At 33.8% G+C, this 23,202-nt stretch overlaps 2 protein-coding genes, 1 long non-coding RNA gene and 1 pseudogene across 3 annotated transcripts; 2 read left to right on the top strand and 2 right to left on the bottom strand.

Moving 5' to 3' along the window:
* Positions 1 to 53: 53 nt before the first annotated feature.
* LOC111457980 lies at positions 54 to 22,221 on the bottom strand. Its single transcript, XR_002713036.1, has 3 exons — positions 22,127 to 22,221; positions 17,758 to 17,764; positions 54 to 69 (listed from the first exon to the last, which is right to left on the bottom strand). It is a non-coding gene; the product is annotated as an uncharacterized LOC111457980 (long non-coding RNA).
* LOC111457972 (isoleucine--tRNA ligase, chloroplastic/mitochondrial) lies at positions 936 to 10,824 on the top strand. Its single transcript, XM_023100441.1, has 22 exons — positions 936 to 1,089; positions 2,310 to 2,505; positions 2,647 to 2,801; positions 2,884 to 2,985; positions 3,303 to 3,372; positions 3,486 to 3,598; positions 3,839 to 3,907; positions 4,015 to 4,122; positions 4,320 to 4,470; positions 4,694 to 4,925; positions 5,206 to 5,492; positions 5,644 to 5,780; positions 6,132 to 6,279; positions 6,411 to 6,542; positions 6,797 to 6,925; positions 7,641 to 7,768; positions 7,860 to 8,024; positions 8,219 to 8,344; positions 8,956 to 9,029; positions 9,116 to 9,365; positions 9,502 to 9,681; positions 10,372 to 10,824. The coding sequence occupies exons 1-22, from the start codon at positions 985 to 987 to the stop codon at positions 10,609 to 10,611; spliced, it is 3,297 nt and encodes a 1,098-aa protein (XP_022956209.1). The 5' UTR covers positions 936 to 984; the 3' UTR covers positions 10,612 to 10,824.
* LOC111457974 (xyloglucan 6-xylosyltransferase 2-like) lies at positions 11,214 to 13,002 on the bottom strand. Its single transcript, XM_023100445.1, has one exon. It carries the CDS (start codon positions 12,755 to 12,757, stop codon positions 11,390 to 11,392), a length of 1,368 nt encoding a protein of 455 aa, XP_022956213.1. The 5' UTR covers positions 12,758 to 13,002; the 3' UTR covers positions 11,214 to 11,389.
* LOC111457978 lies at positions 20,112 to 22,161 on the top strand (annotated as a pseudogene).
* Positions 22,222 to 23,202: the final 981 nt, after the last annotated feature.

Genomic DNA, 23,202 nt, shown 5'->3' with positions numbered 1-23,202 from the left:
TTGATGCCCACGACTTTTTTTATCAACACTCGAGGATTCTACCGACTTGGGTAAGTTAGGGGCATGACTCTGAGATCAATAGTTCGGAACAACAGACCTGCAAAATATAAACAAACAAAACTTTTTAGGTCATTCAAGAACGTTTGAAAGTGAGATTTGAGCTTCAAATTTGTTGGTCGATGATATTTGTTTGAATCAATTAAACTATACTCAAGTTTGCACTAAGTCATGAGTTGGGTCAATCATGGTTCTCAACTCCATGTCGGGATTTTATGCTTCTCATCCATGCTTTGAGTGAGTTGGGTCATCGTTGGCTTGCTTCACAAGTCTGGCTCATCGGTTGATTAATGACTAAAGTGGAGTCGGAGAGGTTCTGACTTTTTAGTGGAAGTTGAGCTCGTCGTGCTACCCGTGACATGAGTGATCGTTGACCCTACCCCTAATTTTCTTATTTCTATTTGTGACACAGAATTCGACTTTTTATTACATCTGTGGAGGCTCATAAAGAGAGGTGCTACACTCTGATTACACATAGAGAAAAGACTGATCGCCCTACCGATGAAAGAAAGATAGTGATTCACTACCGTTGATGTTAATAATAAATTTGGGACTAAAATAAAATCATAAAACAAAAATTGTTCATAAAAGTATTTTTTTTTTCTTTTTAGAAAAATTATTCAACTAAAAAAAACCATCTTTTTATTAATAAAATTTAAATTAATTACACTGAAATTATAAACGACAATGGAAGCTTTTAAAATAAAAAAATAAAAAAAATTATAAATATACTGCAAAATAAAATTTATAGATTAAATTATTAAAAAATATATAAAATGACATTTATTTAATATTATGATGCGTTATTTTTCAAAATATTTAAAGATTAAATTTCCAAAGGAATAAAATGCGTTATTTTTACAAAAATCCCGCATTAGTTTCCTCTCTCATACTTCCTATCGCCCCGAGGATGAAGAGGCTCTGCAAATGAATGGAGTCAATATGCCGCTGTATGCGTCCTTTGCCGCCGGCTCTTCCGCATTGAAGTGCAAAGGAGCCACCAAATCTCTCATTCAAACGTCTTCTTATTCAGTACAATTTCTCTCTTCTCCTCTTTATCTCTCTGTTTACGCCAGTCTTGTTGAATTTTGAAGCAGTCTACTTCGATGATTCAAGAACGATTCCTTCTTTGTTTACATTTCTTTGTGTTATTCTGTCGTTTTTTTTCTGATAAAAGAAGGTTTTATGGAGTTAATTTGATTACTTCATATCCTTCTTGTTGAGTTTAGAGAGTGTAGTGGTTAAATTGCTTATGTTTGTTCAGTGCGTTTGTATTGGAAATTGTTTGGAGTGCGTTTTTCTGTGTTTGAATTATTGCTCCTTCTATTGGGTTATCTTCTAATACCACGTTTCAATGTTCATAACGATTCAATTTTGATACGCTATTGACATTTGATTCTGCAGACTTGTGCTTGTGTCTTGGTAAATTCAATCTCGTGAAAGAACATTGGGGGTGTATTCTTTTTCTTATTATTTTTATAAATTGCTTAACCTAAGAGCTAAAGTGTGAGATCCCACATTGGTTGGGGAGGAGAACGAAACATTCTTTACAAGGGTGCAGAAACCTCTCCCTAGTAGACATGTTTTAAAAACCTTGAGGGGAAGTCTGAAAGGGAAAGCCCAAAGAGGATAATATTTGCTAGCGGTGGGCTTGGGCTGTTACAAATGGTATCAGAGCCAGACATCGGGCGGTGTGCCAACGAGGAGGTTGAACCTTGAAGAGGTGTACACGAGGCGGTGTGCTAGCAAGGACGTTGGGCCCCAAAGAGGGGTCCCACTTCGATTGGGGAAAGGAATGAGTGCCAACAATGACGTTGGGTCTCGAAAGGGGGTGTACACCAGGCGATGTGCCAGCAAGGATGCTAGCCCCAAAGGGGGGTCCCACATCGATTAGGGAAAGGAACGAGTGTCAGCGATGACGCTGGGCCCCGAAGGGGGTGGATTGTGAGACCCCACATCGGTTGGGGAGGAGAACGAAACATTCTTTATAAGGGTGTAAAAACGTTGAGGGGAAGCCCGAAAGGGAGCGGTGAGCTTGGGCCGTTACATAGAGCAAAAATACCATGTGATAATGATGTTTTTCTTTTTGGTCGGAAAGAAAAAAAAATCAAAATTTCTTTTAGGAGGTACTTCTAGCTGTTCAGTTATGGCAAATGGTGTTTAGCCTTAACGATCAAATCATCTGTGACCGTTATTCTTGAATGTGAATTGCTGGTGCTTGATGTCAATTTACTCGTGTTTCATATTTCCAGGTATTATCACAAAGAATTTCTGCATCACTTGGGAGAAGTTATATTCCTTCATTTCGTTTTAGAGGAAGCTCTTCGGCAAAAGTATTTACGTTCTTGAGCGTCACACGTTACTCTACTTATTTAAATGATGAATTCCTACCTTCCTCAAAGAGAAGGGCTAGAGGGCCCGTTATGGCAGCAAAGAAAGCATCTAAAGGTGCATAGTCTCGGCAATTATGTATTACATTTCCCTTCAAATCTATGCTTTTGATTTTTATGAATTACATGACTTCTTGAATGAGTTTTTGCATTTTTTCAATGAAGTTTCTGATTTCTTGGATTGCTTGAGTTTGTTTAGAGACAAATGAAGGAGATGGAAAATACAAGCATACTGTTGATCTGCCAAAGACTACATTTGGCATGAGAGCAAATTCTACGGTTAGGGAGCCAGAAATTCAGAAAATATGGGATGACCATCAAGTGTTCAATCGAGTTGTTGAAAGAAATACTGGAGTACGTTCTTCGGTCTTCTTGGGATATCGTCCTTCTTTTGTCCACCATTCAAAATAACTTATTTGCCGACATCTGGTCTCAGGAAAACTTCATTCTTCACGATGGTCCTCCATATGCCAATGGTGATCTTCACATGGGCCATGCTTTGAATAAGATTTTGAAGGATATAATCAACCGTTACAAGGTTAGTTTCTTATTCTTAGCCACACTTCATTAAATCAGACAACATGCCAGAAAAAAAAAAAAAAAAAGCTGGAAAATGTTATAATGTATGTCTGTATCCCTAGTAATTATTTTCAACACCGCATACTGAAGTTCTGTTGAGATTCAGTTTCGGTTACTGTTGCCTTGGAGTTTATATACAAACGGTGTCTAATTTTAACTTGTGATCCCTCCGCCATGTAATAGCTACTTAGTTTTTGGAAGAACAAACTCCTTGCTTTACATTTTAAAAGTTTCTAACTAGTATTTCTTTTTCCTTTTATTTTCTTCTCCTAACAGCTTCTTCAAAACTATAAAGTTCGTTTTGTGCCTGGCTGGGACTGCCATGGGCTACCAATTGAGTTAAAAGGCAAGTATCTTTTTCAGTAGTTAACCTCCGTGATAAGCTTTTACTGAGGGGTAACGTCTTAGGTCTCTAGGGACAAAGGTAAGGAAACTTAACTGTAATCTTGAGCTATTCAGTTCTGCAGTCATTGGATAAAGAAGCCAGGAAAGATCTTACCCCAATTAAGTTGCGAGATAAGGCTGCCAAGTTTGCTAAAGCTACGGTGAAAGCTCAGATGGCATCATTTAAGGCAATTTCCTAATCACCTCAACTTTATTTATTTCAATGCTTAATATTTCTTTCGTCATGTTAAAGTGATCAATCTTATGTGATAATTTTGGTTCATGTCAACATTATGTCTATGCAAGCATGTTCATCTTTAATGCTGTCTGAGTACTGGGTTTAGTGTGTCGTGGGAGTTACTCTTCATAGAAAATTTCATGACTCTCTTCTTTTAAATTTCTCGAAGTATGCTGTTCAATTTTTGCAGCGCTATGGAGTATGGGCAGATTGGAACAATCCGTACCTAACTCTCAGTCCTGAATATGAAGCTGCCCAGGTAACTATTGCATGCATTCTAATGTTCTACTTTCTATGTGCTTCCTTTAAGCACTTTGTTGCAGAATTGAATTCAATAGTTTTGTGTTTGTATTGTTTTTATGTTAGATTGAGGTGTTTGGTCAAATGGCCATTCAAGGATATATTTTTAGAGGGAGAAAGCCAGTTCACTGGAGTCCCTCATCACGAACTGCTCTTGCCGAGGCTGAATTGGAGGTAAATCAACTGTTGAAGCATGAGAGCATGAACAATTTAGATAATCTTATTACAGTTGTGGGACGAAGCTTTAGGGTTCTTGATAAACTTTGTCTCTAATCTGTATCTCATTCGGCTTCCTATCATTTGCTCAAATTTGACATTATCTTTTTTTTTTTTTCTTTTCCCTGCACTACCTGTTTGATAACTGCATTCAGTACCCTGAGGGGCATACTTCAAGAAGCATATATGCTATTTTTAGATTGGTCAAGGAAGGTCCATCTTCAGGCGGCATGCTACAAGAATTTCTTCCAGACTTGTGCTTGGCCATATGGACTACAACTCCCTGGACTATTCCAGCCAATGCTGGTGAGTTCTTGTTTGTGTTACCGTGGGGGCAATGTGGTAGTAGATTTGTTCCTGTATGTTTCCCAGTTATATTATTATTATTACAGTGGGAGCAAGTGTCCGGGCCGGCTTGCGTGCACCTTGGCTACTCTCATGGGACAATTGCATGATTCTACTACATTTGAGCAGTCTATCTTTACGTTGTATGCATTCTAAACTTTTTCCCTCACTGTTCTGTGATTAGCGGTTGCTGTCAATGCCAAGCTTCACTATGCCATAGTTGAACTGCTGGCACCGTCAGAAGATGTCTCTTTTTTGTCTGGAAATAAAAAGAAAAGACCTGGGAATATTCTGAATGAGGAAAATAGGCCTTTCCTTGTTGTAGCATCAGACCTGGTGCCAACTTTGGAAGCAAAATGGGGTGTGAAGCTTGTTGTGAAGAAAAAATTGTTGGGTTCAGAACTTGAAAACTGCAGGTTTCATTTCATTCCCTAAACAATGAGAAGGAACAGTGAAAATGACAGTTTCTTATCAAGTGAATTTTCTCCCTAAAAAAACTTGTAGGTTTCAGACTCAATTAGAAGAAATCTAGAAATGTGGTAAATCAACATGGTAAAGAAATTGTAAGTAAACAAACGCAACTTTCAAAAACCAAACACATCAAATCAAATGGTTATTAAATGGGTCCTTAATAATTTACCTTATTATTTTGATTTCATTGTGTGTACTAAGCATCAAATCTATTGTTTTCTTCAGATATATCCACCCAATTGATAAGAGGGAGTGCCAAGTTGTTATTGGAGGAGATTACATTACAACTGAGACAGGAACTGGGTTGGTCCATACGGCTCCTGGACATGGTCAGGAGGATTATGCGACTGGTTTGAAGTATGGACTCCCCCTAATATCTCCTGTAGATGATGATGGAAAATTCACCGAAGAAGCTGGGCAATTCAGCGGGCTTGATGTACTTGGGGATGGCAATACGGCTGTTGTCAAATATTTGGATGATCATTTCTCACTTATTTTGGAAGAATCGTACGGTAAGGCGTTCACCTTCCCCCACCCCCTCCCCTCAAAAAAAAAAGGACAAACTCTACTCTCTTCCTACAAGGAGGAGAAAAAATGATGATTCTAATCCTTGTCTGGGTTCTTCATATTTATTTGGTTTCAACATGTCATCTCTTCATACAGAGCATAAATATCCATATGATTGGCGAACAAAGAAACCAACAATTTTTAGGGCAACTGAGCAATGGTTTGCATCAGTGGAGGGATTTCGCCAGGCTGCTATGGATGCTATTGGTGAAGTAAAGTGGATACCTCCTCAGGTATTGATGTTCGAATGACATTGTTGTTTACTCCTAGTGCTTGATTCAAATATTTACCTCTTTTGTTAACAAAAAAATTTGATTTGGTTTTTCCCTTTGTTTAACATTTAAATATTTACCTCATGATTCCCAAATTTGTTTAACATTTAAATCACCATACAATGATGGTTGGTATATTAATGTGTGCTGTACTTTTGAATAGGAAGTTCTTTTTTGCATTGTTTCTGTTTCTTCCTAACCTAATGCACATCTAACTGGTGCCCCTGTTCAATAATCAACCATTAAATAAAGCCATACTGCTTTTTAAGCTATCTGATCACTAATGCCTCGTGAGAATGGACTACTGTCCAGGCTGAAAATAGAATCTCTGCAATGACCTCGAGCCGCTCTGATTGGTGCATATCTCGGCAAAGGACGTGGGGTGTCCCAATACCAGTCTTTTATCATGTGCAGACCAAAGAACCTCTTATGAATGACGACACTGTAAACCACATCAAGTGTAAGATTTACAGACTTATTATTACTCTCAATTTCCTTTCCTAAACTATGTTATTACTTTTAACAGCTCTATAATGTAATGGCTTTGCGCATTTTCATTAAGTTTGATACTTCTTATTGTTTGTTTGGCAGCAATAATAGCCAAAAAGGGTAGTGATGCTTGGTGGTATATGACGGTAGAGGATCTTCTTCCTGATAAATACCGAGAAATTGCATCTGAATATGAAAAGGGAACTGATACAATGGATGTATGGTTTGATTCAGGTATTATAATGTTCCGTTAGTGAAATTACTAAATTTAAATGTTTCTAACAAACAATACGAACACTAATGTTTCTTCTGAGAATTTTCCTGCTTAATTCACAACAATTTTGTTGGTGAAGTCGGTGGCATTTTTTAAGCCACTGAAGAAGAAATGCTCCAGCAGTTATCAGTTGGATCTTTCTACTCAAAAGTCATACATATGCTGTTAATTTGATATCGAACTCGATTGTAAATTTCCACTCTCCTTATTTCAGGTTCCTCTTGGGCAGCAGTATTAGGGACACGAGATGGTTTTAGTTTTCCTGCTGATTTGTACCTTGAAGGTACAGACCAGCACCGTGGCTGGTTCCAAAGTTCTTTGTTGACAAGCATTGCCACAAAAGGTGATGTGATTAAAATTGTGAACGTCTTCTTTTTTTCTTGGAAAAGTTAATGCTGCTCTATACTCTTTAATAGAAGTTATTTAGAAATTTCTTCGAAAAATTAGGAAATAGGGTATGCAAATGTAACTCGTTTTATCCCCCTTCCTTTTTCTACATACATTATCCTTTAGTGATATAATGTATCCTCATGGAGGGAAGTGTGGCAAATGTTGATTATGCAATTCCTATCTGAATGATGTTTAGAAGTAACGAACATGACATTTTGTTGTACCTCCCATTCTCTTGTCTACATCCAGGTTATATATGAAATTCATGTGTTATATAACTACAGTAACATATTCAACATCTCCAAATAAATGAAAAAAAATACCTAACAACAAGTATAAAGATGGAGAGATTAGCCATGAAATTTAATAAAACATTCCTTTATCTTTGCCTGAAAGACTTCGAGAGCTTGCAAATGAATGCCCACACTAAGAATAAGCCTCCACCAAATACGAAAAACCAATAGCTACTTCAAACCTCGTAAAGAAGATTGTGAACCAACCATCAACCATCTATTTAACTTTCAAAACCAATCGCAAGGGAGCCTGCTACATGGTCAATTGCTGTTATATAAATGGGAATCTATTTCTTTCGACGTGTATGCATAACAGAATCAAATCTATGTTGGAGCTAATCCGATGTATAAAATTTTAGACTTTCTTTGGAACAGGGAAGGCTCCATATTCCAGTGTCATTACTCACGGATTTGTTTTAGATGAGAAGGGTCTGAAAATGAGCAAATCTTTGGGTAATGTAGTTGATCCCAAGTCTGTGATTGAAGGAGGAAAGAATCAAAAGGTTCGAAGTGTTCTACTTTCATATCTGGTTCCTCATTAAAAGTGGCTAGACTAAATCCCTTGGATGCCTTGTAATTGTTTGTATCTGGCAGGAAGCCCCAGGCTATGGAGCAGATGTCCTGCGCCTTTGGGTTTCCAGTGTGGACTACACCGGTGATGTGATGATCGGTTCTCAAGTTCTCCGTCAAATGTCAGATATTTATAGGAAGCTACGAGGAACATTAAGGTTCCTTCTAGGAAATCTGCATGATTGGACAGTAAGTTCATTTTAATCATTTATGTTTTCCTTAGCTTATGCCTTGTAGGAGAGAGAGAGGACTTGTGGTGCATTCTGTTGTTTTTTTTTTTTTTTTTTTTCTCCCCTTTCTTGAATCAGCATTTAGATTAGCAACTCTTTCGCCTCCTTTCTCTTTATGTATCTACATAATAATAATCTCGTTTGTATTGACAGGAGGAAAATGCTGTACAATATCAGGATCTTCCAAGGATTGACCAGCATGCATTGTTTCAGCTTGAAAATATCATTAACAACATCAGAGAAAGCTATGAAAGCTATCAGTTCTTTAAGATTTTTCAGGTGACTTTTCTTCTGATGATCTTATTATTTTATTCATTGAATTTTAATTATTATCAGCATAATCTGGTGTCAAGGGCTGGGAGAATAACTCAAATGGCCACGCTTTGGAAATAAACCAACAGTATTGCAAGATTGTATTAACTTTAAAACCAATCTATTCATAAAGCTATGCCTCCTTCTAGTTGCTGTAACTTTGTGGATAAACTGAATTCTTATCCCCATATTTGAGCTTACATTTAATAATTCTTACGGATATCCTGGAAAAGTATCATCCAACGGATGCTTAGATTCAGCCTTTGGTTCCTAAAGGCTTGATTTATATTCAAGGTCTCTTCCAGCTTATCAATGACACTACTTGCATGATCGACGTGACTCTGTGAGGACTTATACGTCCAAATATTGACATGATTCTGTAAGGACTTTTAAGTTGGGAAAGCCACCCAACAAAATGTCCAAAAACAACGTTGAATTATGACTTATTGCTTCATTATAAATGGGGTAGAAGTTTTGTGGTCTTCTGAAATTTACGTTGCTTTCTAGAGCTAAGAACGAATCCTGGGTAATTTGTATATTTGGTGGTAATTTGACCATGGAACTTCTCACATTTTCAGATCATACAACGGTTCGTAATTGTTGATCTATCAAATTTCTACTTTGACGTTGCTAAAGATCGATTATATGTGGGGTAAGTTTTCTCTTTTTATCTTACTTATTCCTTATGCAAGGGGTTCTTTTCTTTAAGCAAAATGCTAATTTTGTTGGCAATTTCAGGGGATCCACGAGTTTTACTAGGAGAAGTTGTCAAACAGTTCTAGCAGCGCATATCGTTTCCATAGCAAGAATAATTGCTCCAATATTGCCTCATTTGGCTGAGGATGTGTGGCAGAATTTACCCTTCCAATATACAAACGACGATGGTTCTGCTGCAAAATTTGTCTTTGAATCAAGGTGGCCAAGTTTAAATAAGACTAGGCTTTCTCTTCCAAGAGAAGAAGTTGACTTCTGGGCAAATATTCTTGAGGTATTTAATGTCTTTACGATTACAGAAGTTCTGATAACAACTTATAAACAAGGTTTACTGTCACGAATATGAACTAAACTAAATTATTGAACCTCGGATCTGAGAAGATTCGCTAACCATTTAGCACTTTGATCAGCTAAGAACCGAGGTGAATAAAGTCCTCGAGGTTGCTCGAACTGGGAAATTGATTGGTTCAAGCTTAGAGGCTAAAGTCCATCTACATGCCTCAGGAGATGGTCTGGCTACTAAGCTGTGTGAAATGTGTGAATCCAACCATGACGCAGACACTTTGCAAAGAATATTTATTACATCTCAGGTAATCCTAACAGGGTTTTTCTTTTACAAAGGCATAACCTATAGCTTATTGGGTATAGTGTTTTAAGTGCCATGATTCATTGTTCCATTGCCTCAAGTCAAAGGACGTGCGTATTAGTGTATATCGCTATCATGTTGTCTTACTTATGCTCTCCTACTTTTCTTGGAAAATGAAGGAAAGGTGTTGTCAGGGCTACATTCTTCCTCGATCCATGAAAGTACATATTGTAGTTTCTTGTTATGGAAATCTTGTTTAGATCGAAATCCAAGCTTTTGACTTAGTGATTGTTGGGAGTCAAAGTTCTTTGGTTTCAACGGATAAATAAGAAGGAAAGATTGGAGTCAAGGCTACGCTCTTTCTCGATCCATAAAAGTACATATTTAGTTTATTGTTATGGAAATCTTGTTTAGATCGAAATCCAAGCCTTTGATCTGGTGATTGTTGGAAGTCAAAGTTCTTTGGTTTCAATAGATAAATAAGATGGAAAGATGGAGCTACATTCTTCCTCGATCCATGAAAGTACACATTGTAGTTTCTTATTATGGAAATCTTGTTTAGATCGAAACCCAAACCTTCGACTTGGTGATTGTTCCGATTATGAATAGTTAGTAACGTGATCCAGTTTTCATAATCATCAGAGCTTTAGGACAACATTTTGATAGTCATGTGTTTTGGAAATGGCATACACAGGTTGAGGTTCATCAAGCCATAGAGAATGAGCTGACAGAGAACACACCATACACTGGAGAGTGTCTCATTGAAGGCAGCAAAGTTTGGATTGGTGTGTCTCGTGCTGAAGGTTCCAAGTGTGAAAGATGTTGGAACTTTTCGTTACGAGTTGGGTCGTTCCCGGAACATCCAACTCTCTGCAAGCGGTGTTTCGATGTCGTTGCTGGCTACCCAGAACCAGCTATGGCGGCAGTCAGCTGAGACTCCTGAAGTTGAAGGGTGTCTCCATTTTTGAGATGGTGTTGTATATTATTCTCCATTAAATTTCATTGATGACATTAATTATGATGCATTTTTTAGTAGGCTCAGACTTGGATTATGCAGCTGAGCTGAACAGTTTGATAGATTTTCAGCTGAAGAATTGAGCAAAGCCTGAACGAACAATTATTTTTTAAAGAACATTATATTTTAATCTTCGTTCATGTTATGGCAAAGCTGTAAATTTAATATTTGGACGTAGAAATAAAGCCCAAATTAATTTGGACATGAACCTCAATATAAATTAAATAATTTTTTTTAATTTTTTAATGAAATTAAATTTATAATTCAACTTAAAAAGTGTCCTAATTTCATTTCTCTTTATTCCAAGCTTGAGGTTTCTAACTTCTAAATTCTTCATTTAGTCCCCTATTAATCATGAGCATTAATTACGTCATTAATAATACAGAGTTGGGTTTTATTGTGTTCCTCCTAAAAGATTGGTAATGAATTTTTATTATACAAATAGGAGAATTAACGAAATCTAGACTTTATTGTAACTCAAAATTAGATAATGCTTTTAACCCAAAAAAAGAAAAAAAGAAAAACAGATAATCTCTCAGATTTTCCATTAAGAGGAAAGCCTTCTAAAAATCAATGAAATTGACATCAAAAACGCAGATTTTGAACCCAAAAAAAGTTTACAAATCTCCCACATTATTAGTAACTGATAAATAAATACCAAAACCATACGATTTTGAACACTGTATTATAATGGCTATCAAGAAGATAATGATACCTTCACAGCTTTGAATGCTGGATGAAGCAACCCGAGTTCATCCTTCACCTCCAACGGATTGCTCGTTTCATTCCGAACCCGCTTCACTCTCCTACTGGCCAGTGATTTGTGTGTAAAGCCGTAGATTTGTAGAATCTGATTGTCCCCAAAGTTGTATGCTCTGTCCATTTGTTTCAGGCATCTTTCTACTGGGTAATCTCCGAACTTCCCGCACGGCTTGCACCCGACGAAATGGGTGACGAGAGGCCATCGGTGATCGCCGAGCCCCGGATGGTGATTCTCAATCATCTCCTCATATCGATCGACCAGAATGCCCCAATATCCGTGTAGATAGTACCCATTCTCAAGGTATACTTTGTTCCCCCATTGATCTCTTTGAGTTGCCAGCAGATAAACCATAGCTGACTGATCATCAGCTTCGAAAACTGGCCTGCCCTTCAGCTCTCTAGTCAGGATCTTCCCAGCTTCATCTCTAATCTTGCCCTTCGGCCCCATTGGCGCCCAGGCGTCGAGAATGTCCAGCGACCACTGGCAATTCCTCAGAAGAAAACTTCCGGTGTTCAGCCCAATCCAATTCTTCTGATCATAAATCATCTCATTCCATCCGTGCATCACAAAGTTATGATCCTTATACCTTTCCCATGGAACCTCAAAAGCCATATCAGTGAACATAGCATCACTGTCCATCCACCATAGGAACTCAACCTCCGGGTGAGACAGCAAAAGCTTCCTAATCAATGGAAGCTTAGCCCAGAAACCAGCCATTTCAGCATCAAGAAGTGCCATATTGTAAAAAATCTCAATCCCATGGAGCCTACAATAATCGATCTTGTTCTTAATCGATTTCAGAAGGTAATGGTCACCAACAGGATTCTCACAGGGCTTTGGGGAGGATCCAGTAACCAAAAGAACTCGGGGCTTATTAGGTCCAATGAAATTAGGGAAATCAGGGTTGTTCTTCAGCCATTCAGCTCGCTGATGATCCCAATCGGATATTTTAGGACCGAGACTGTAGGGTTTACTCGGATCGGGCTTCTCATCCTCACCTTCATCCACCAAAATCTTCGAAATATCGAATGTAGCGTAATTATTGGACTGGTCAGCCGGCTTGTCGGTAGTCTCCGGCTGTACCTCTTCAAGAACACGGCGAGGCTCAACGCGACGACCGCGAGAGGTGAAATGGTCACGGATCTCCTTAAAGTCCTGCTCGGGAGTGCCGAACTTGCCAGCGCCGACAGTACCGCGGAGGACAACGACAGTGAGGAAGAGACAAAGAACAGTGACGGCGCTGTGGCGGAAGGCCCTCTGGATCCGGCGGAGACGGATGGGGCCGAGAATGCGCTCGATCATCTTCTCAGATTCCGAGATGAGAACCTTGAACAGAAACAGCAGAAGAATTCAAAATCAATCTGGAATGCGAATGGCAATGGAGATTCAGAAATGGATTTGAAATTGAAACTGGATTTTAATTTCGATCTGAAACGCGAAGAACAAAGGATCGACAGAGAAGAGGGTTTCTCGGAGTCGGTGGAAGAAGGAAGAGAACAACGCGATTTACAAAGAAAGCGCTTCCTTGTATTCAGACATAGTTTTTCGCCTTCTTTTTTGCTTCTCCATGGCAATTTCGTAATTATACAGGATTTTGCCTATCTTGTGGGACCCACTTTATATTATTATTATTATTTCTTTTTTAACATTTTATTTTCTTTTGAGTAATTATTTCTTCCTTTACGTGAATCATGGACTTTTATATTTTATATTTTAAAACTAATTTTTATTATATTATAAATTTTATTATATAATTTCTGAACGGAAAAAAATATCAAATATAAAATATAATAAAATGAAAATTTATAGATATGGAACGATAAGAAGTGCCAGCTGTAAATTAGTTAAATTATTTCTATAAAAAAAGAGATGTGATTTTATATTTGGGATACATTTATTAATTTCACGTTATGTGGCAAATGACGTGTGAGTGCCAGCTGTGAATTTGTGGGATCCAACAAAGTCAAATCAAAGCCGACTGGTGATAGCTCATTTTCAACATGCCATTTGGCATTTAAAATTTATTTTTTTAATATTTATTTATAAAATATTTAAATTTAAATTTAGTGATTCAATTTTGATATTAAAATTAATTATAAGAATAAAATTAAATTAAAATTAAAAAAAAAAAAAGAAAAAGAAATTAAATGTTAGAAGATTATCACAAACTCAATTGAATTAAATTAAATAATAGATATGGTGATAATAAAAATTTAGATATTTAAATATTGGAAGAATAAATATATTTAGATTATTTTAAAATAATTTAAATATTGTAAGAATGAATATATTTAAATATTTTTAAAATAATTTAAATACAGTCGAAATCAAAATTTAGATATATAAATATTTTAAGATAAAATATTAAGATATTTTAAAATAAATTTTGAAATTCTAATCACATATTAGAATATAACGGACGAGAAGCATTGTAAGTGTATAAGCTTTAGTCATCTACTTCAAACTTAAACCAGTGCTAAACCTGTGCCCTCTTGAGTCTACCAAACAATGTCTGAACAAGTAAACAAAGCCATAGATAGTCTGAGATTTCTTGGAGATGTTGGCCAAACCGATCTAAATTTTCTTGAGCATATTTTGCCCCATTGCACCGTCGACCAACTGATGCATATTGAGAACTGTTCGAAAGGAAGAGACCTCACTCCCGTAACAAACAAATTATGGAAAACCTTCTACGAAAGAAAGTTTGGTATAGATGCTGTCAACGGCGTTCTTGAAAGGATGAAGCATAAGGAGTCGTTTAGATGGAAGCAAATGTACGAGTTGAAGATGAAAGAATTAGAAGAGAAGGCGGTAGAAATTGAGAAACGTTATATACAAAATTGCCGAAACGAAAAAGCTCGAAAACAGAGTCGTCAAGTAAAGATATGTGAGATTTCACCGTCGAGTAAGGTTGTGAAGAAACCAAGAGTGCACACAAAAGTTTGTCAAGTTTCATCTGCAAACAACAATAAACGAAGCTACGGTGGAGGAACAAGCAAGATACTGAAAAAAGCCAGAAAAGAAACATTACAGAGTATAGAGATGAAGAATTTGATAGCTTTCCGGAGAAATGCAATTCAAAAGTAGTAATTTTCTTGAAGAACTGATGCAATAGAATTGAAATAAATCCAAGTTTTGTTGGAACGTATAACCATCAATAAATTTGGTTTAAATTTTAAGAATATGGTTTATGATAGGTTATTGGATATGATTTATATCTACATTTACGTTTAAAATGTTCATACATTTGAGTAATTTTAAAGAGTAATGTTTTCATTTCACGTATTTTTAAATAAATTTTTTTGAAACTCGAAATTTCTATATTTGTGTTGATTGGTAAACGACTTTAAAATTGATTTGACTTTTCATCTATCATTTTTCTCATCCGACTTGGTAGAAAGCAAATGAATTTAAATATATAATTTTATCAAAAGTTGTTCAAAATATTTTTATCGTTCTAGTGTTTACTATAGCTTCTAAATCACGTTTAGTATTGGTGAGATGATTGTTGATGGTTTTACGAGTTCTTTTTAACATCTAAAACCGTTACACGAAATTGTTGAATAAAAAATTAGTTTCAATAAATTTAAAATTTTTTATTATAAAACTGAGATATATAATTTTAAATGCTAATGTATTTATTATCTATTGCAACATTATTATATCACTTTTTTAAAAATAAAAAAATATTATTTTTATAATATTTTTTTATTTTTGATACGTATAGTTTCTTTAAATTAATCATTTATTTATTTATTATTATTATTTTTATGATCTATTATTTCCTTATATTTTTCTAGAGCAATCAATTCTCGAGGAGTATCGTATTTAGCTGTACAGTAATATTATGTTCAGATATTATTTTGTTATGTTGATGATTTTTTAATTATAAATATTTTTTTTTTTTGTGAAATTTTAATATTTTTTTATCTAAAATTCTATGAATAATTAATAAATGGTGGATAAATAAAACTTTTTAATTTTTTATTAAGTTGACAAGTCGACAACCCAACCCGAAAATTTTCGAGTTGGATTGGGTTGTGAAAATTTTCGGATTGAGTTGGGTTAGCAATCTAACCAACTCGAACTTTTGTACTGAGTAAAAAAAATTCTTCAATCCAATTCAATCTAACTGTGTAGACCTCTAGTTTCTCTTTTAAATTTGATCGGAAGCCTTTACATTTTGGATCCCTTGGAGTGGTTAGATTTTTCTTTCGAGTTCTATTAATCTTTTCCTCTTTTTAAAAAAATGAAATTAAAATTAAAAAAAGAAAAAGAAATTAAATGTTAGAAGATTATCACAAACTCAATTGAATTAAATTAAATAATAGATACGGTGATAATAAAAATTAAAATATTTAAATATTGGAAGAATAAATATGTTTAAATATTTTAAAAACAATTTAAATATTGTAAGAATGAATTATTTAAAAAATTTAAAATAATTTAAATAACTTTACTTTAGATTTAGATATATAAATATTTTAAAATAAAGATTAAGATATTTTACAATTCTCACCGGAAAATAGAATACAACTATAAAAGGAAAATTTTAAAATAATTTAAATACTTTACTTCATATTTAGATATATAAATATTTTAAAATAAAGATTAAGATATTTTACAATTCTAACTGCAAAATAGAATATAAATATAAAAGGAGGACGAGGTGCATTGTAAATATATAAGCTTTAGTATCTACTTCAAACTTAAACCCGTGCTAAACCTGTGCCCTCTCGAGTCTGCTAAACAATGTTTGAACAAGTAAACAAAGCCATAGATAGTCTGAAATTTCTTGGAGATGTTGGCCAAACCGATCTAAATTTTCTTGAGCATATTTTGTCCCATTGCACCGTCGACAACTGATGCATATTGAGAACTGTTCGAAAGGGAGAGATCTCACTCCAGTAACAAACAAACTATGGAAAACTTTCTACGAAAAAAAGTTTGGTAAGGATGGTGTCAACTGTGTTTTTGATAGGATGAAGCATAAAGAATCGTTCAGATGGAAGGAAATGTACGAGTTGAAGATGAAGGAATTAGAAGAGAAAGCGGTAGAAATTGAGAAACGATATATACAAAACTGCCGAAACGAAAAAGCTCGAAAACAGAGTCGTCAAGTAAAGATATGTGAGATATCGCCATCGAATAAGGTTTTGAAGAAGCCAAGAGTACAGACAAAAATTTGTCAAGTTTCATCTGCAAACAATAATAAACGAAGCTACAGTGGAGGAACAAGCAAGATACTGAAAAAAGCCAGAAAAGAAACACGACAGAGTATAGAGACGAAGAATTTGATAGCTTTTCGGAGAAATGCAATTCAAAAGTAGTAATTTTCTAGAATAACCGGTGTAATAGAATTGAAATAAATCCAAGTTTTGTTCTCGTCTATAATTTGGTTTAAATTTTAAGAATTTGATTTATGATAGGTTATTGGATATGATTTATATTTGCATTTAAGTCATTTTTTAAACAAACGCATATAGTGTTAAATGTTCATACATTTGAGTAATTTTAAAGAGTAATGTTTTCATTTCACGTCTTCTTAAATGAATTTTTTTGAAACTCGAAATTTCTATATTTGTGTTGATTAGAAAACGACCCTATATCATTTTTTTCATTGGACTCGGTGGAAAGTAAATGAATTTAATTATATAATTTTATCAAAGTTGTTCAAAATATTTTTATCATTCTAGTATTTACTATAGCTTGTGGATCAACGTTTAGTATTAATAAAAGAATTGTTGATTGTTTTAAGAGTTTTGTTGACACAAAATCATTTAAAAAAATTTATTATAAAATTGAGATAAATAATTCTAAATTCTAATGTATTTATTATCTTTGTAACATTATTATATCACTATATATATATTTTTTACCATTTAGGCCCTCGAACTTGGTATAATGGTATAAATAAATCTATTTCAACGTTTATTTTTATTTTTGATATGTATAGTTTCTTTAAATTAATCATTTTTATTGATTTTTATTTTGATGATCTATCATTTCCTTCTATTTTCCTTACTTAGACTAATCCATTTTAAGGAGGGTCGTATTTAGTTATATAGTAATATTGAATGATGTTAAGATATTATAATTTTCTCTGTTTATGGTGGATGATTTTTTTAATAATTATAGATTGATTTTTGTTGGTGAACTTTTAATATATATATTTTTTTATCTAAAATTCTATCCATAATTATAAATGGGGATAAATAAAACTTTTTAATTTCTTTTAAGTTGATAACGGGATAACCCAACTAAAAAATTTTCAGGTTTACAACGGAGATTCGATCAGAAACTTGATAGCTATTAGAAATGGTTTATTGATTATATTTTAAAAATATACGGTATAAAATTTATGGTGCTATTTTATTATTATTATTTTTAAAATATGTATTAAATATTTTTTTCCCCTTTATTTTGTCTAATATAAATACGAATATATTTTGAAATCCAAATTTTATAATAACAAAAATATTTTTTAGTGCAAAATTTGAAAAATAAAACAAATGTTAAAATATAATAAAAATGAAAATTTATAGATTAATATGGAATGATAACGGTAAATTAATTAAATTACTTCTATAAAAAAAGGTGATTTTATTTGGGATACATTTATTAACTTCATACGTGGCAAATGACGTGTGAGTGTCAGCTTGTGGGATAATTTGTGGGGTTCCAGTAAAGTCAAAGTCAAAGCCAAGTGGTTGATAGCTTCATTTTCAACATGCCATTTGTCCCTCTAGAATTATGTAAGATTATTTTTTTTTAATATTTACTGTAATAAATTATTTATAAAATATTAAAATTTAAATTTAGTGGTTGAGTTTTGATATTTATAATTAATTATAAGAATAAAATTAAATTAAAATTAAAAAAGAAAAAGAAATTGAATTAAATTAAATAATTTTACGCTCTATTTTAGATATTTTAGTAATAAAAATTTAGATATTTAAATATTTTTAGAATATTTAAATCTGGTAAGAGATTTAGATAAATTTTGATATATAAATATTTTAAAATAAAGATTGAGATATTTTAAAATAAAATTTGAAATTATAACGGCAAAATAGAATATAATTATAAAAGGAGAACGAGAAGCATGGTAAGTGTATAAGCTTTAGTCATTTACTTCAAACTTAAAACTAAGGCTAAACCTGTACCCTCTCGAGTCTGCCAAACAATGTCTGAACAAGTAAACAAAGCTATAGATAGCCTGAGACTTCTTGGAGATGTCGGCCAAACCGATCTAAATTTCCTTGAACATATTTTGCCGCATTGCACCGTCGACCAACTGATGCATATAGAGAACTGTTCGAAAGGAAGAGACCTCACTCCCGTAACAAACAAATTATGGAAAACTTTCTACGAGAGAAAGTTTGGTATAGATGCTGTCAACGACGTTCTTGAAAGGATGAAGCATAAGGAATCGTTCAGATGGAAGCAAATGTACGAGTTGAAGATGAAGGAATTAGAAGAGAAGGCGGTAGAAATTGAGAAACGATATATACAAAATTGCCGAAACGAAAAAGCTCGAAAACAGAGTCGTCAAGTAAAGATATGTGAGATTTCACCGTCGAGTAAGGTTTTGAAGAAGCCAAGAGTACACACAAAAGTTTGTCAAGTTTCATCTGCAAACAATAATAAACGAAGCTACCCGGGAGGAACAAGTAAGATACTGAAAAAAGCCAGAAAAGAAACACTACAGGGTATAGAGACGAAGAGTTTGATAGCTTTTCGTAGAAATGCAATTCAAAAGTAGTAATTTTCTTGAATAACGTGTTCAAATGTTCATACATTTGAGTAATTTTAAAGCATAATGTTTTCATCATTTCAGTATTTTTAAGAGAATTTTTTTTAACTCGAAATTTCTATATTTATGTTGATTGGAAAACGACTTTAAAATTCATTTTACATTCCATCTATCATTTTTTTCATTGGACTTGGTGGAAAGTAAATGAATTTAAATATATAATTTTATCCGAAGTTGTTCAAAATATTTTTATCGTGTTTACTATAGCTTCTACTTGTGAGAGAATCGTTAATTGTTTTAGGCGTTCTTTGACACCTAAAACTATTGACTCGAAATGTTCCAATAAATTTAAAAAAATTTATTATAAAATTGTGATAGGTAATTCTAAATGCTAATGTATTTATTATCTATTGCAATATTATTTTTTTACAATTAGCCTCGAAATCTATGCAACAATATTTTTTATTTTTTACGTGTATAATTTTTTTAAACTAATCATTTTTATTTTTATTATTTTTTATTTTAATGATCTATCATTTACTTATATTTTCTTTACCTTTATATTTATCAATTTTGAAGAGCAGTATTTAATCGTATTTAGTTGTATTCGTGTTTATGTTAATTTGTTTGTTAGTGAATTTTTAATATTTTTTATCTAAAATTTTATCGAATAATTATAAATGGTGGATAAATAAAACTTTTTAATTTTTTTTAAATTTATAACTGGACAACTAGAACCGAACTCCAAAATAGAAGATTGAGTTGGGTACCAATCCAACAAACTTTTGGCTTAAAAATAAAATCTCTCAACGCAGTTTCGATTTTAAATTTGATTCAAATTTTATCGGCCATTCTCTCTTGGATCGCTAGTTTTCCTCGCAGTGGTTAAATTTCTCTCTGTAGTCTTTAGAATCTTTTCCTCTTTTTCCTTGCAAATTTGAATCGATTTTCCCTCCATTATCTGACGGCAGAATCGGTAATCGCAATTGTATGTGTGCTTACGAAACATTGATCGGGTCGCAGGTTTTCTAATTCTAAACAATTAGTTCATAGATGCAGAACGAGGAGGGTAAAATCAGAGCTTTAAATTCCCAGAAAATGGTTCGTAATCTTATTATTATCGTCTAGCTTCGATGATCGCACTTGATTCATGGCTTATTGTGTCGCTGATGCAGCTCCGCAACGAATCGATTGATTACTTCCAAGGACCATGCTTCCGTCCAGATCAACATTGGGCATTTGGATGAAAATGGCATCTACACTGGCCAGTTTTCCACTTTTGCTCTCTGTGGTTTCCTTCGGGCACAGGTGATTGTTCTTTGCTTCTCTCTCTCTCTCGCACTCGTTATTGATGGATTTGTAGCGATAGGATGCGATCTAATCTGTAATACATTCGATCATTGACTTGGAACAGGACATATTAGTTTACTTCGACTCAGGATTGTTTAGGTATTTTTAAGTCCAATGAACTCAACTTGCTTATGATTTCATCCGTTGGTGTTTGATCTTAGTTCTCCTAGAAAAGGGTATGCAATTGACTATTGAGCATGGCTTATTCTTCTTCTGCTGGCTGTGTTTTTATATGCAACAACAAACACGTTTATTCATTCATCTGTGATTGTTGTTGCCTGTTACATTGTTAAGCACTTAGTTTATGAGCTGCTGTCCTAATTGAAGCTAATTTGACTCAAAAGTAAAGAACACAGAAGATTTATAGTTAGACTAAATTATAGCTCAAGTAAAGAAATTTTGAACATGGCTAAACTACATTCTATAGACGATAATCAAAATGCACTAAAAGAAAATGAGAAGAAAGGTAGAAGCCTGTAAAATTGTAACGGTCAAAGCTAACCGCTAGGAGATATTGTCCTCTTTAGCCTTTTCCTTTCGGGTTTCTCCTCAAAGTTTCTAAATCGCATCTACTAGGGAGAGGTTTCCACACCCTTATAAAGAATGCTTTGTTTTCCTCCCTCAATCGATGTGGGATCTGACAATCCACCCTCCTTCGTGCCAGCGATCTCGTTGGCACTCGTTTCCTTTTCCAATCGATGTGGGACTCCTCAATTCACTCCCCCTTTGGGGCCAGCATTTTTGCTGGTACACCGCCTCATGTCCAGCTCCCTTCGGGGTTCACCCTTCTCGCTGGCACATCGCCCGGCGTATGGCTCTAATACTATTTGTAACAACCCAAACTCACCGCCAATAGATATTGTCCTCTTTGGGCTTTCCCTTAGGTTTTTAAAACACGTTTGCAAATGAGAGGTTTCTACACCTTTATAAAAGAATGTTTTGTTCTTCTACCTAATTGAATGAATGCTTTGTTCCCCTTCTCAATCGATACGAAATGAAATGTCACCAAAATTGAGTCCGCAGATGGCTTTGATGTGATCGGCCTTTGTCCTCTAGCTTCCTCTTAAACGGTGAGAGCAGCCATTATTGAAGGATAAGCAGCCATTGCTCATAATTTTTCTGTCATTTGGATATGACATCGATGCTCCCAATTATTTTTCGTGCAACTGTCTTGAATCATGCTATAGAGTTCATCAATCACTATGAGATTGATGCTTCCTATGATCGCTTGTATCATGTCTGGCACCATATCAGTTTGTCACAATATTCAATTTTCATGTTCTTTATGTGGTTCCTCTCATAATCATTGGGCACACAGACGATAAAGAGTTCTATTACATACTTGTGGTGCTTTCTTTTATATTGTGTAGGGAGATGCCGACAGTGCAGTGGATCGGCTCTGGCAGAAGAAGAAACTCGAAGTTCATCAACAACAGAAGATTTAGAAGATTGTGCTATTCTATTTCATCCCTATATCGAAGTTTTTAAGGGTAAAGATACAAATTTGAACCTCTCGTAGTTTCTTTAAATGCAAACTCTAAGTTACTAACTCGAACTATTCAAACTCTATTAGGAATCACAGATCTACACAATGGTATGATATTATCCAATTTGAGCCTAAGCTCTCATGACTTTGCTTTGGGCTTTCCTAAAATGCCTCGGACCAAATCATGTTAGTTTTTGTTTTTTGGTTGGGTTGAATTTTTGGAAAACAAGAAATTTGAGAATTTTTTTTAGTTAGATGAACTAAATCCCGTTTTTAACCCATTTAATTATAATAGATGATAGTAAATTTTGTGATGTTTTAGTTATTAATGTGACCCGTTTATGGTGAATAGATATAGTTTTTTTTAATAGTTACCAAAAAATGATGAATTTGACGACTTGCCAGGAAAAGAGGATAAATTTTGAATCGATCCAAAAATTCTACCCAAATCATGTACACTCAAATATTTATATTTATAAAAGGTGTATAGAAAATCCTTATACAAAATTTTAAAAATACACCATATTTAAAAAATTAATGCTACTTATAAGACTACAAAATAAATAAATTTAAAAAATTCAAATAAATACAAGTCTTAAATTCGTCACCTAAACTATTACTATCACTAGTTTTAAATCCTCCATTGGATTTTTATTTATTAAAAAAAAAAATTAAAGGGGAGGAAAATATTTTCTTTTATGTTCATGATGGATGCATTTGATTTAATGTTTTTATTTTTAAAAATTTTAGAATTTCATAAGGTTTATCTTTTTAATTTTGGTTATATTAAACTAATTGTTCTTTCCGTGACTGAAAAGCCATACCATTCCAAATTTGCCCCTTGATTCAAATGTAATTTAGTGGGCCCAATATCAACATATTTGACATTTATAAAAATATAATTATTATTTTACAACATCCAGTATAGTTTAATGTAACAAAAAATAAAAAATGAGTTTATAATATGAAATATTATATATATATATATATATATTTATCTAAGTTTAAAATTCAAAATCTTATAATTTAAACAAATTATATTTGACCAGTTTTTTAAACTAATAAAAAAAATGGTTTGTACAGATTTAGTTATAAAAATCTATAATTTTAATTAAACAAAAAAAAATGAAATTAATATTAAAACGAAAAACAAAA

This window comes from Cucurbita moschata, unplaced genomic scaffold, assembly GCF_002738365.1.
Source record: "Cucurbita moschata cultivar Rifu unplaced genomic scaffold, Cmos_1.0 Cmo_Scf00020, whole genome shotgun sequence".
Lineage (NCBI taxonomy): Eukaryota > Viridiplantae > Streptophyta > Magnoliopsida > Cucurbitales > Cucurbitaceae > Cucurbita > Cucurbita moschata.
Note: the sequence above shows the minus strand (reverse complement) of the source record. Positions and strands in the feature narration are given on the sequence as shown.